This window comes from Alexandromys fortis, unplaced genomic scaffold (genome assembly GCF_014885135.2).
Source record: "Alexandromys fortis isolate MF-2015 unplaced genomic scaffold, M_Fortis_MF-2015_v1.1 scaffold_321, whole genome shotgun sequence".
Taxonomy (NCBI): domain Eukaryota; kingdom Metazoa; phylum Chordata; class Mammalia; order Rodentia; family Cricetidae; genus Alexandromys; species Alexandromys fortis.
In genome coordinates, this window is record NW_026068200.1 from 364,013 (window position 1) to 378,744 (window position 14,732).

The 14,732-nt window shown below is 42.8% G+C and overlaps 1 protein-coding gene across 1 annotated transcript in view; it reads right to left on the minus strand.

The window, feature by feature from the left end:
- Positions 1-6,689: 6,689 nt before the first annotated feature.
- Positions 6,690-14,732, minus strand: part of Ercc6l (ERCC excision repair 6 like, spindle assembly checkpoint helicase) — a 24,237-nt gene continuing 16,194 nt past the window's right edge. The window contains exon 2 of the mRNA XM_050129905.1: positions 6,690-10,730. Coding sequence (XP_049985862.1) covers positions 7,097-10,730 — 3,634 coding nt within the window. The 3' untranslated portion in view covers positions 6,690-7,096. The remainder of the gene's footprint in view (positions 10,731-14,732) is intronic.

Here is a 14,732-nt window from a genome sequence, read left to right on the forward strand (position 1 = left end):
AGACCAGGCTGGCCTTGAACTCACAGAGATCCAGAAATCCACCTGCCTCTGCCCCTGAGTGCTGGGACTAAAGGTGTGCGCCACTGCTGCCACCACCACCCAGCATAGTTAAGTTATATTTATTTATTTTGTGTATTTATATTTTATATGTGCCATAGCAAGTATGTGGAGGTCAGAGGACAACTTACTGATTTGGTTCTCTTTCTCTCATATGGGTCCTGGGGATCAAACTTAGGTCTTCAGTCTTGGCAGCAAGTGCCTTTACCCATGGAACCATCTCGGTAGTCCATTATGTCTATATTTAAAATTTTTTAACAAAATGTGTCATGAATAAAATACCATATTGCTTTAGAAATAAAAATTTACCAACTAATTTTTTGTTTGTTTGTTTTATTGAGACAGGGTTTCTTTCTGTAGCTTTGGAACCTGTCCTGGAACTTGCTCCCTTGACCACGCTGGCCTTGAACTCACAGAGATCCGTCTGCCTCTGCCTCCCGAGTGCTGGGATCAAAGGTGTGCACCACTGCCACTAAGAGTTCTGAATTCCTGCCATTTAGCAGACATGCCACTATGACAGAACAGTGTTCAAAGTAATCTAGGTATGATGCTATGTGCTTTAGTCCCAGACTCTTGGGGCTTAGCTTGGGGGCTTTTGAATTAGGCCAATCTAAAACTACATAGCAAGTTCTAGGCCAACTTGGGGTATAATAATAGCATTGCTCTGTCTCAGCACACAAATCAGAGCTCAGCTAAGATGCAAAGAAAGTACTTATTGAAGTAGTTTCACATACGATACTACTACCACCTTACACCACTTTCATGTAGCTCAGTAGCAGAGCACTTGCTTAGAATAAGCAAGGCCATCTCCAGTCCACTCCTCACCTCCAAAAGAGTTAATAATCTCACATAATGTTTATAACAACGAATAATGAAAATAAACTGAAAACCTTGAAACTTGGAAAAGCTTTATAGTACCTGGTCTTTTCCTCAGGACATTGGCTTACTCAGTATATTGTGAATCCCTGTTGGGTGGATGTCATCCCCAAAGGGAAGTCAGAGAGCAGGAAAAGTGAACCAGCAAAACTAGATTCTATGGCTTGCAGAGCAATTAAAAGCTAGCCTGGGAGTAAGTAGGGAGTAATGGCCTCTTAGGCAAGTATCTCTTTGGGAAGTTAGCCGTTGACTGGTAAATACAATTCTGGAGGAGCTGGTGAAGGAAACATTTGAGGAGTTTAAGGCTGGGTGTGGTAGCTCATCCCTTTAACTTCAGCATTTGGGAACCAAAGGTTGGCTGATCACTACGAATTCAAGGTCAGCCTGGTCTATGTAACAAGTTCTAAGACAGCCAGGGCTACACAGACAGGCCCTGACCCGAAAAACAAAATTGAAGGTTGACAGATTTAAACACAGCATGGTGGATACATTTAATTAAGACTTTGTTTCTTTCACCAAGGACCTCATTTATAATAAAATAATTGCAAAGTAAAACCAAATTGAGATTGTACTTCTTTATCTGGTAAAGCTCAAGACATTTAACATGACTGGGGAGTGTATGAGGGGAGTGGGAATGTGAAGTTTAACCTCTCTGGAGAGTAATTTGGCAGGATTATCAAATTTAGAAATATACCCATTGATCCTGGAACGTATTGCCTAAGTGTAATCATGCATAAAAGCCACAAGGATATTTGTGACAGCATTATTTGGAAGGAATCTAAATGTTCATCAGTGGTGTGCCACGAAGAGATTAAAGTCAGGCGTGCTACAGCGTTTGCAGCCAACTAGCCCTAGGATAGGAAAAGGTGTACACGAAGAGTTTGGGGTATGCAGAGCTCAGTGTTGACATTTGCCTGGCATGGGAAAGGCCCTGGATTTCATCCCCACTGCTGCAAAACAAATGTGGACAGTCTCTGGGGGTGCCATTTAGAACTGAGGGGACAAAGCAGGTTAAAGCTCAGTGGTTAAGAGCACTGGCTGCTCTTCTAAAGGACCCAGGTTCAACTCCCAGCACCCACATGGCAGCTCATCACTGTCTAACTCCAGTTCCCAGAGTTCTGACACCTTCACACAGACGTGCAGGCAAAACACCAAGGCATATAAATTACAAATAAATAATGTATAATTATTGGGCATGGTAGCAAACACCTTAATCCTAGCACTTTTTATGCTAAATTTATTCACTTAGTTATTTTACATACCACCCAGTTTCCCCTCCCTCCTCCCGTTCCCCACCCCAATTCTAGCACTTTAATCCTACACAGACCCTGTCTCAAAAGAAAAAAAAACAATTTACCTCAGGCTTCTTGGTGGCACGTGCCTTTAATCCCAGCACGCCGAGGCAGAAGCAGGTGGATCTCTCTGAGTTCAAGGCCAGCCTGGTCTACAAAGTGAGTTCCAGGACAGCCAGGGCTGTTACAATGAGAAACCCTGTCTCAGAAAAAAAAAAAATGAGAATTTTGACTTCATACACTTAGATTTGGATTTTGTTTTTGAGACAAGTTCTCACTGTATAGCTCTGCCTGACCTGGAATTTGCTGTGTAGAGTAGGCTAGCCTTGAACTCACAAACCTGCTTCTGCCTCCCCAGTGCTGGGATTAAAGGCCTGCCTTGACACACCCAGGTAGACCAGGGAACTTAAATATTTTGTGACGCGAAATCCTTTGGCAGTGTGTACAAAGCTGTGTATCCTTTCTCAGAGCTGAGCATTATTGTTGATTTTTAATTTTTTTAAAGATGAGATCTCTCATTGTGAAGCCCTAGCTGGCCTGGAACTTGGATTGGCCTGCCTCTGCTTCTCCAGTACTGGAGTTAAAGGTATGTGCTACTATGCCCTATATTCGAAAGTTCTTTTTGTTGTTGTTTTAGGTTTTTATTTATGTATGTGTGTGTGCCTCCTGAGTTTATGTATATCGCAGGCATGCAGGTGCCCTCAGAGGCCAGAAGAGGGTGTCGGATCTCCTAGAGCTGGAGTTGGGCAGTTGCGAGCCACCTGATGTGGATGCTGGGAACAAAACTTGGGTCCTCTGGAAGAGCAGGAAGAGCTGTTTCTCAGAGTTTTGATTAAGTGCATGCATATCTACATAAGATAGAGGGCTGAAGAGATGGCTCAGCAGTTAAGAACTCTGGCTTCTCTTTCAAAGAACCCACGTTCAATTCTCAGCACCCACACGGTAGCTCACAATTGTCTGTTACTCCAGTTCCAGGGGATCTGAAACCCTCTTCTGGCACATTGTGCACAGATATACATACATGCAAAACACCCATACACATAAAAATAGATAACTTTTTAAAAAACACATAAGATTACAAGACTGTCACATATGCTGAAATACAACTGAAAGTTTAAAATAATAGTATGTATGTGTGTATATTTCATAGCAGCAAATAGTAGATCTAAAAACTACTTATATGGGGCTCAAACTCAAGAACTCCCTACTGCTGGCAGGCCTATAAAGGCCTGCATTGCCACACTCAGTTTATGGGGTGTTGGGAACCGAAGCTAGGGTCTTGTGCATGCTAGGCACACACTCTACCGACAGAGCTACATCCCCAGTCCTGTCTACCTGCTTCATGAATTTTGGGGCAGGGATTCTTTTTTTGTTGTTTTGTTTTGCTTTGAGAGGGTCTCACCAGTGTAAGCCTGGCTGGCCTTAAACTCTTTTGTAGATCAGCCTGGCTCAAAACTTACAGAAATCTGGTTCCTTTGCCTTCTGAGTGCTTCAGGGATTAATGGCATGTGCCATCAGCTGGGCTTGTTTTTTTGTTTGTTTTTGTGTCCCTCCCCCCCCCCCCAGGGTTGTGGGACAAGACCTCACTGGATAGCCCGGGCTGGCCTGGCATGTTTTCCCACTACTACCTCCTCAGCTTTAGACTTGAGACACACTAACAGGTTTTATTTTGTTCTATTTTTGAGTCAGGGTCTTATATATCCCAGGCTGGCCGTAGCAAAGGATGACCTTGAACTCCTTACCCTCCAGCCACATCCCAAATGCTGGGATTACCAAAGTGCAAAGGTGCCAGCACACCAGTCGCTCTCAGAAGGTGCACAAGCTTAAGAAGCTGCAGGCTACCCTGGGAGCAGTGGGAGATGCAAAGGCTCTGTGTGCCACATGCAGCTAAATAGGAGCAGGGCTCAGGCCATCGTGGATGATATTTGGACAAGTATTTCCCCAGGCTTGGAGATCAGTAGCAGGACCTGCTCAGTTTCAGGGGACCTAGGAAACTGCTTCTGTGAAGTCACTGATAAACTTGGTAGCAAACTGAACTGGCCTCAGAGGTCAAGCCCAAGCTTCTTCCTCTAAACAGGACCTTTGTAGTTTTCTGTGTAGAACATCTGAACGGGAACAGTGTCCTGTCCTCATTTAACAACCTCGGTGGGAATAGGTCCTCAACAAATGTTAAATGACTCTTCGTTTCCAGAATGAACTCTTTTTTGAACAGTTGTCAACCAAACTGGATTCTTCTAGACCTTGGGAATACATTTAGTGCACAAAACAAAGTGAATCTCTGCATTCATGGAACCGAAGAGTGGGGTACTAGTTAATCCACAGCATGGGGGAGGGTGCTCTCCTAGGAGTAGGGTTGGAAGCTTTAAATAGGGAGGGGAGCTATGAAAAATTAGTCTGTTCTTGGCTCCTGGCACAGTTCCTAAAACCCTGAAAATCTCCTGAGAGGTGTTTGCTGGTGCAATGACTGGTGGCTAGACAACCCCACCTCCTGTTCCAGCTCTGGGAGGGGAGGCAGGTAGCCATGAGACCAAGGTTTCATTAGAGGGGTGGAGCTGCCCAACCTCAAGGGTTATAGACTTAATCACTAATATCCAACTAGTTAATAAAGCTTGCTTATCTCACTAACCATCCAAAAATACCCTACCACAGACCCCAAGCACTGCATAAAACAATGGGGTTTGGGAAGGTTTAGGTTAATACACCTAGTTGCTGGGGTTGTGGGGGGGAGGGGTGTATGTGAGAGCTCCCTGCAGCCTCCTTCATAACTATACGTAATCATCCTTTCTAGTCCCTGTTCCTAAAGTGTATTTTCTTTAATAAACTAAGTATAGTAAGCAGTTTTTGGGAGCTCTGTGCACTGGAGGGTGATGAGAGCCCAATCTGTAACCATGTGTCATTCAGCACTAGCCTTTGAGCAGGCCAGCTGCATCCGCTTGTGAAGACCGCCACAGCTGGGCTTGCTGACGTCCCTCCTAGGAAGGGCAGGAAGGGCCGCTGAACCCTACCCAAGTGTTCACAGCTGCTCTGATTGCATGGAACCTCCGCTTTCATGGAGAAGCTGCAGTATACAGGCTGGAAAAGATTAGGGGAAGGAGGCTCCATCTTTGCAGCCAAGGGGAAGTCATCATCCACGTGGGTCAACTTTCCAGTGTGACTACTCACACTATACTCATACTATAGTCAATAACTCCAACCTATGCGCTGTAAGCAAGCCCATAAACTTGGTCTCTCAGGGTGAATCATACTTTGGTTTGCCATCAGGGCCTTTGGAGGAGGGGTAGACATTGCTTAGTCCTCCCACATGGGAGAAAATTCTTTCACACTGCCCTGTGAAGGCAGCCTTTGTGGAACTGAGACCTTAAACTTGTAGTCTCATGCTAACTCTAGGTGGTAGCCGAACTGAATTGCAAGGCATTGGTTGTTGCCAAGAGAAGTGTTTTAGTATGGATTCCCACCACCACACTGGGTGTCAAAAATGATGAAAGTAAAGAGATCAGTGCTGTGTAGATCTGTTGACTCAGTACCAGGTTAAGTCTGTTTCATGCCTTTCTTTCTCATCATGGGCAGTTAGCTCACACACCCTGTACCTCAAAGGTTACAGGTGAGGATTAAACAAGACACCCGTGTGATATGGTCAATACCCAGTAGGCACTTCCTTTCTTCTTCGTTTTGTGTTTTGTTTTTTTGAAGCAGGGTTTCTCTGTGCAACAGTCCTGGAACTAGCTCTTATAGAACAGGCTGATCTCAAACTCACAGAAATCCACCTGTCTCTGCCTCCCGAGTGCTGGGATTAAAAGGCGTGCGCCACCACCACCGGGCCAGAAGGCACTTTCTAGACACTAGTTCTTGGGTGACAACTTATACTATGCTGCACTTTTGTTTCTGAGGATGAATTGGATTCTATCTAGTCTACACCCCAAAGAGAGGATGTGATAACCTCAAAACAGCAGCATAAGTGGGGTGTAGTGTCAAACACCTTTAATCCCAGAAGGCAGAGGCAGATGGATCTCTGTGAGTTTTATGGCAGTCAGGTATACAGAGTGAGGTCGAGCACAGCCAGGGCTATGTAGAGACTAAAAAAACTTAAAAGCCGGCGATGGTGGCACACGCCTTTAATCCCAGCACTCGGGAGGCAGAGGCAGGCGGATCTCTGTGAGTTCGAGACCAGCCTGGTCTACAGAGCTAGTTCCAGGACAGGTTCCAAAGCCACAGAGAAACCCTGTCTCGAAAAAACAAAAAAAAAAAAAAATAAATAAATAAATAAAATAAAAATAAAAAAACTTAAAAAGACTAGAAAACTAAACAAAACAAAAACCAGTAAGTGGCTTAAAAAAAAAAAAGCAGACAGTCAAAGGTGAGTGAACTAACTACCCAGGTGGTAGGAAGAGTGACTGCAGGGCAGGCTAATAGCTGGAGAACGCCAGCACAGGCGCCATCTGCAGCCAAGTCGCAGGCACAAACAACACTTGACTACATGTCTCAGGATTTAGGATGCTAAGTGACAAGCTCTCGTAGTAACTAAAGAGTTTTTGTATACACGTCTGCCTATCACTTCATGAAAGAAAGTGAATGAACCCTGTCTCAAAAAAAGAAAACAAAGAACATGAATGGAGAAGAAAACACTTGAGAAAAGTCACTTTAATTTTCTGATCTGAGCTGACAGACAAGATGGTCCTTTTCAGAGTAAAAAAATAAGCCAGATAGTTTCACAAAAACTTTAGGAAGTATCAATTAAAAATACAAAAAAAAGGTCATCTGAAAGTTTGTAAAATATGCCTAAAAGAAAAAAAATGAAATATTCAAGGAAACAAATACTAAACAAAACTTCTATTCAGTTTCCTTTTAGACATACTAACCAGGCTCTAAAGTTCTCAAGCGTTGTTAAGTTGCTTATATAAGCCTAGAGTCATGAGCATGACCTCAGGATCCGCACTCTTTATGTCAAGAGCTTTCACTAAGCAGTTAAGAGCCTCCTGTATCTTCCCACACTCTTTTAGTTCTCTTCCACGAGCTACAAGAGTCTCATAGTCATCAGCAGCCTCCACGGCTGGTTCCTGGGGAGGATCAACCAAAGGGTCGCTCGACAAAGGTTCAGGGGAACAGGGAGAGCTCTTCGGGGTCAGAGGTCTAGGCTCAGACTCAGTCAAGCTGCTCGGCTTGTTTCCTGAAGCCTGTGCTTCCTCAGAAGGATCCTCTTCTGTGTGCACAGAGGCTTCCTCACTGCTCTCTTCTTCCTCATGGCCTGGAGCACTCTCCTCCTCACTGCTACTCTCAAGCCTTTCCTCCATATCTTCCACGTCATCTAAAACCACATTGATCAGAGACCTCCTAGAAGCCAGAGATCTCCTAGAATCTAAGGATATATTCACACTATCAGGTATTTTTGGTGAAAAGAACCTTCCAGGTGGGCTTTTGTCATTTTTGGGAGATGAAGCATCAAATTGTTTCATAGATGAGAACTGAAAGGGAGAGGTGCTAAATGAACTTGTGCTGGAAGTACCTTTAAAAGCATCTTCATCTTCAGTGTCTGAGAGGATCCTTCTAGCTTTGCTTCTGGTTTTCACACTAATCATGTCTGGTTCTTCATCAGTCTCATTAAAAGAATCAAAACTGCGATTAACTGCTGACTCTGCCCTAGTGTTAGCTGCAGAGCTTTGAGAGCTATTTTCTTTCTCAACAGGTCCCAAAAACTTGGAGAGATTTTGTCTATTGTCTGTGGAGTCTTCCAGGAGAAGATTGAAATCACATGCATACTCTGGTGGTGACTCTGAAAGGTCCTCTTCCAACTCCAACTGGGCCTCGCTCGCTTGAGCACCCTGCAGTGCACTAGGAGATGCTGACAAGACATCAGATATTTCAATCACATGCACATCTGATTCTATGTTTTGATTTTCATCTGCTGTGGGACTACTATCCTGTAGATCTAAATTTGACCCAAGATCAGCCTTCATGGATTGTCTAGGTAAATAATTAAAACTTCCCAAGAGGTTCTCAGGCAGGGCCTCTTGTCCAGGTGATGCTTGTGATGCCTTCTTTTGGATAGCTTCATTTCCAGCTGCAAAACATTCTGCAGGTCCCAGTGAAGAGTCAGTCCAAGTTCCTCCCATACTTCCAGCCTCCTGGGGTGAAGTACCTCCAGTGTCAGCATCCAATGTACTTTCATAGCGGTGCCCATCACCCTGCAGCAAAGTAACATCAAGTGACTTGGAGGGATCTTGGGACTCACTCTCAGAAGACTGATCACCAATGCTTATACTGGCCATCTGAGAACTGATAGCCTCTACCTGAGTAGGATTAGTCAGAAGGTGTGCCGGTTGAGGCTGGGGTTTGTTCAACTCAGGACCTTTCTTCTTCCGTTGAGAAGAAAATGCATGTGCTTTGAGCCAGGTCTCTTCATTCCCAGTTTTTTGTCTCTCCATTGTATTTTGAGATTCAAATTCAACAAGCAATTGAGCTTTCTGCACTCTCTGTTGAATGTACGGAGACTCTTCTAGCATGGCAAGTTCTTCTTTAACAGACAGCTCATGAGTGAACATCAAATCATGGTCTGAGATTCCTGCTATGTTCAGTGAGTGTAGGTAGGCAATATGCTCATCTAGTTTCTCATCAGATCTCCGCTGAGCAGCATGCAAAGACTGAAGCTGCCGCTGGGTTGCAGAGTTCTGCAGATCCCCAACTGTGAAGAGCTCTCTTAACTCTTGTTTGCTAAAATAGCGGAATGGGTTCTTCTTATCACCAGTACTTTGTCTGATTAACGAGTCCTTGAAAATCTGTCTTCTATATATTTTTTCCTCTACAGTCCCACAAGTGATTAGGCGATAAACCACAACATTCTCTTTCTGTCCAATTCGGTAAACTCTATCCACAGCTTGAGCATCAGTCGCAGGGTTCCAGCTAGGGTCAAAAATGACCACTCTAGTTGCTGCAGTTAATGTTAGACCGACACCACCAACTTGAGTGGTAAGTAGAAAAACAGAGTATTCTTTATTTTGCTGGAATAACTGAATTCTTTTTTCTCGTTCCCAAAGATGAGTAATTGTGCCATCAATCCGTAACATCTTAAAGTGCTTATTCTTTAAAAGGCGCTCAATGATGTTGAGAATTTGCCTTGACTGAGAAAACACCACAGTTTGATGGCCTTCATCTTGAAGTCTCTCTAGCAGGGCCATTAAGAATATCATTTTTCCAGACTCTTCCATCAGTACCCTGTCAGTTAGGTGATCAATGCTGTTCACATCTGAGGTATCTCCTTGCTCATTTTCATCCTGAGCAGACAATGTGGCAGTCCCTAAATTGAGTAAATGACAAGCTCGTGCAGACAGCAGCCTAGGGTGATCACAGAGTTTCTTTAAAACACCCAGCTCAGCCAGAGGTGAGCGTGTCTCCATTAGTAACTCCTTGATGTGATCTAAAGACACGAACTTCCTATAAATCTCCTCTTGTAAAGGCACAAGACGTATCCAAACAATGAAATCATTTTTCCTGGTAAAGGAAGGCATCTCACAAATGCCTTCAACACCTGGATTCTTTTCACTAAGCATGGCCTCTGGCTTATCTGCCTTTTTCGTTTGCACTTCTTCTTTGGTCCTCCTGAGAAAATAGGGTTTTATGATTTCCATTAAATTTTCAGATATCTTAAGTCCCAAGGCTTTTTCCCCAGGGGTAGCATCCTTCTCTCTTGCTCTAATAATAGGATTTTCATATTCCATTTTAAAAGTTTTTAATGTTCCTAACAAGGAGCCTTGGCAAGCAAAATCAAATAAGGACCATAGTTCTTGCAGATTATTCTGGATTGGTGTTCCTGTGAGGAGGAGGCGATTACTTGCGGGAACAGCACGAGCACATATTGCTGACTTGGTGGAGGCACTTTTGATCTTATGGGCTTCATCAAGAATGACATAGTCCCATACAAATGTTTGGTCATTAAAGCTTGCAAGTTGTTTCCAATTATTGATTAGCATTTGGTAAGTAGTGATAATAACGCCGCTCCTTTGTTGAATCCGTGTCAGGTTTCTAGTGCGTTCATCCTTGCTGGAGCCATGAAAGGTTTTGACTCTCATTCCTGGTGTCCACTTGGCAAATTCTTTGACCCATGTATTAATGAGACTGGTTGGCATGATCAATAGCACATGATTCACAAGTGAAGCATCAAACATACCAGACAGGAAAGCAATGATCTGAACAGTCTTTCCTAATCCCATATCATCTGCTAAGATGCCCCCTTTTCTTTGATCCTTATACAAGCTGTAGAGAAAGGCAATGCCTTCTTTCTGATGCTCAAAGAGTTTCTCATACAGCTCCCGATAAAGCACCAAGCCAGAGTTGCACACATCTGTGAATTCGTCATCACCATCTTCTTCTGCCAACTGCTCCAAAGCTTCCTGCAGTTTTTGGATTCTGCTGATCACCTTTTTGGTGGGAAAAATATCCTTTGCCAAATTGAAAAGTTTCAATGATTCTTCCAGATCTCCATTCTTAGCTGCTTCTTTGGCTTCTTGCACATATCTATTTGAAAAAAAAAAAAAGGTAAAGAAATAAGACATGGAACTAGGGATGTAGCTCAAGTGGTAAATACTTGCTTGGCATAAAGGAGCCTCTAGGGTCAGAGTCCATTTTTTTAATCCAGACTGTAGTGGGCTTTAAAAAAAAGACAGTTTCAAGTACCCCATGCAATTCTTCTTAAACTCACTATATAGCCAAGGGTGACCTTGAACTTATCTCTCCCTAGCCTCTAACCCCTAACCCACCTCAGAGTGCTGGGAATTATAGGCATGTGCTATGCCCAATTTTATATGAGGTGCTGGGAGACAAACTCAGGGCTTTGTGCATGCTAGGCAAGCATTTTACCAGATGAGGTTCATTCAGCCCTGTAACTAAACTGGGTTTCTAAAGCCTTTAATTCAGGACGGCAGAGATTAGCACAGAAAAAAATACATACTTGTATTTCAAGCACTTCAGAGGCTGAGACAAGAGGATCAAGAGTTCCAGGCCAGGGCTGGTGAGCTGGCTCAATGGGTAGAGGGGTTGCCACCAAGCCCTCTGAGTTTGATCCTTGGAATCCACATAGAATAGGGAGAGAACTGACTTCCTCAGGTTGTCCTCTGACCTGCAAACATGCTGTCATGTGCATCTACTCACCTACACTCAAAATAGCTAGCTGGATGGAGGGATGGATGGATATAAAAAGGCCTTTTTAAGTTCTAGGCCCGCCTAGGCTAGAGTTAATCCCTGCCTCAAAACAAACACAAAGAAGAACTACAGTTGGAGATGTTAGTGTATGTCTATAATATCAACACTTGGAAAGTAGAGACAGAATTAGGAATTTAAGGCCATCCTCAGCTACAAAGCAAATCTGACACCAATCTATGTTATATGAGACTCTAGTTCAAAAAACACAAAATAAAAATGAACAATGGATTATATGAATAAATGCTCAATATTATTAGTAGGGAAATACAAATCAAAACTACAATGAGACTCCATCCTGGCCCAGCAAGATAGCCCAGCTGGTAAAGGCACTTTCAGCCCAGGCCTTACAACCTGCGTTCACTCTCTAGAAGCCATTACAGAAGGAAGTCTCCAGAGCTGTACTCTGACCTCTGCACATACACACACGCACGCACACACACTAACAATAAGTAAAAAAAATATAAGAAACTCCATCTCACCCAACTTAGAATAACCAAGACAAATGCTGACAAGAAAGCAAGAATTCTGGGGTAGGGAACAGTCTTTACATACTGTTTGGAATATACAACAGTACAGCCTCTATGGAAGACAATATGGAGGTTCCTCAAAAATGAGAACAAAAATACTTTATAGAACTGGGTGTGGTGGTGTAAGCCTTTAGTCCCAGCACTCAGGAGGCAGAGGCACACGGATCTGTGAGTTCTAGGTCAGCCTGGGCTACAAAAGCTAGCTCTAGGACAGTCTCCAAAGACACAGAGAAACCCTGTCTTGAAAAACAAAACAAAACAAAAACCATTAAAAGGTAAATAAGAACATAAAAAGATGTTAGTCATGGGGAAATGCAAACCAAAACCACAATAAGGCACTACTTTATAACCCTCTAGGGCTGGAGAGGCAATGGCTAAATGTTACGAATTTCTTTGGAGGGTAATGAAAATTTCCTAAAATTAGCTATGTGAAAGGCATACAATTATTTGAACACACCACTTCCACAACTATGTGAATATAATGAATTTCACTAAACTGTATGGTATCACTAGGAGAAATGCCTGGCATAAACACTCAATGAAGGTGTTAACTCAAAAATGTCTATGGTGGACCCATAGTCTACAAAATTTAAGCTGCTTAATCTGGTAGTACAAGTACTCTCTGACATATCCTACGACCCCTCTGTCTTTACTAGTCACTACCTACCTTAGATATATTTGTTTTAGAGATAGGGTACTCCTATATAACCCTGGCTATTCTGAAACTCACTGTGTAGACTGGACCAGACTGGTCTGGCCTCACACTCAAAGGTCTGCCTGATTCTGCTTCCTGAATGCTGTGATCAAAGGCCTATACTATCATACCTTACAAGTTTTATTCTAAGTCCTTACACCATTACGTTTTTCTGTGTCCTCTAAGTACAGACTCGCACCACCATTCTCTTTCTAGAACACTCCCCTCTCTCACTGTGCTAACTTCACCTCACTCATCTTTAAAGATTTTCAGAGGCAGGTGTGGTACCTCACACCCGTAATTCCAGTGACAGCAGGAACATCATGAGTTAAAGGCCAGCCTGAGCTATACACTGGCTCAAAAGGCAAAAAAAAAAAAAAAAAAAAAAAAAAAAAAAAAAAAAAAAAAAAAAAAAAAAAAAAAAAAAAAAAAAAAAAAAAAAAGGCTAAAAAACATTGATTCTCAGGCTAAGATATCTAATTCAATGGTAAAACACTTGTCTAACATTCACAAAGCTCTAGGTGCAATCTCCATTACACAAAGACAAGTAAAGATGACTCTTAAATTTTCTATAGACATTCTTGGAAAGGGGCTTAAGACACAGATCTCTGGGCATCAACATTAGATTTTTTGACTCTCTGTTGGAATTTAAGAATTCACAGACCCATAAAAGTAACTAGGTGATTGACACTAATGATTTTCACCCAGAGGCCACACACAAATATTTATATGCACAATAGAGTACTACTCAGATATTACTAAGAAGATCATCAGGTATAGTGGTACACAACGTTAATTCTAGCACAAGGAGGCGGAGGCATACTGATCTGTAAGTCTGAGGCCAGCTTGATCTACACAGCAGTTCCAGGAAATTTTGTTGTTTGCAAAAAAAACAGATGGTATTACAAATCATTTTAAATATGGATAATGGGGAAATAATACCATCAACATACTGTCTATATACACACACACATATTAAAGTGTCATAATGAAACCTATTCTTTTATGTAATTAATATATGCCAGTTTTTTTTTAAAGTTTCTTAAAAGATACAGTTCAGGTCTCACTTAAGGTTTTTTTCTTACCCCATGCCACATCTGTTGTTCTGCCTCAATATTCCCAATAAATGTACTTAGTGTGTCTTAGGGTAACTATTGCTATGATGAAACACCATGACCAAAAACAACTTGGGAGGGAAAAAAGTTTATTCAGCTTACACTTCCACATTGCCGTTTACCACTGAAAGAGGTCTGGACAGGAACTCAAACAGGGAATGATCCTGGAGGCAGGAGCTGATGCAGAGGCCATGGAAAGGTGGAATATTATTTTAACTAGGCAAAGATGTGTTGTGTTTGTTTATACTGCAGAATATTACTTTAACTATGTGAAGGTGTGTTACATTTGTTTATGCTGCCTTTGTTAAGGATGTAAAGATGTGTTGTATTTGTTTCACCTTGCCTGCCGAAGACCAACTGGTCTAATAAAAAGCTGAACAGCCAATAGCTAGGCAAGAGAGGGACAGGTGGGGCTGATGGGCAGAGAGAATAAGAGGAAAAATCTAGGCTCTAGAGGGGAGAAAATGAGGGAGAAAGAGAGGAACACACCCGAGGCCAGAAGTCAGGCAGCCACTCGCCACAGCCAGCCAGCCAAGAGAAACAGTGAAAGTACAAAAGAAAAGAGCTGGGCGGTGGTGGCGCACACCTTTAATCCCAGCACTTGGGAGGCAGAGGCAGGTGGATCTCTGTGAGTTCTGTGAGTTTGAGGCCAGCCTGGTCTAAAAGAGCTAGTTCCAGGTCAGGCTCCAAAGCGACTGAGAAACCCTGTCTCAAAAAACAAAAAAAAACAAAAAAAAGGTAAAAAGCCTTGAGGCAAAACAGATGAAGAGAAACAGGTTATAAGAGCTAGTAAGAAATGAGCCTAAACCGGGCGATGATGGCGCATGCCTTTAATCCCAGCACTCAGGAGGCAGAGGCAGGTGGGGTGGATCTCTGTGAGTTCGAGACCAGCCTGGTCTACAGAGCTAGTTCCAGGACAGGCTCCAAAGCCACAGAGAAACCCTGTCTCGAAAAACCAAAAAAAAAAAAAAAAAAAAAAAAA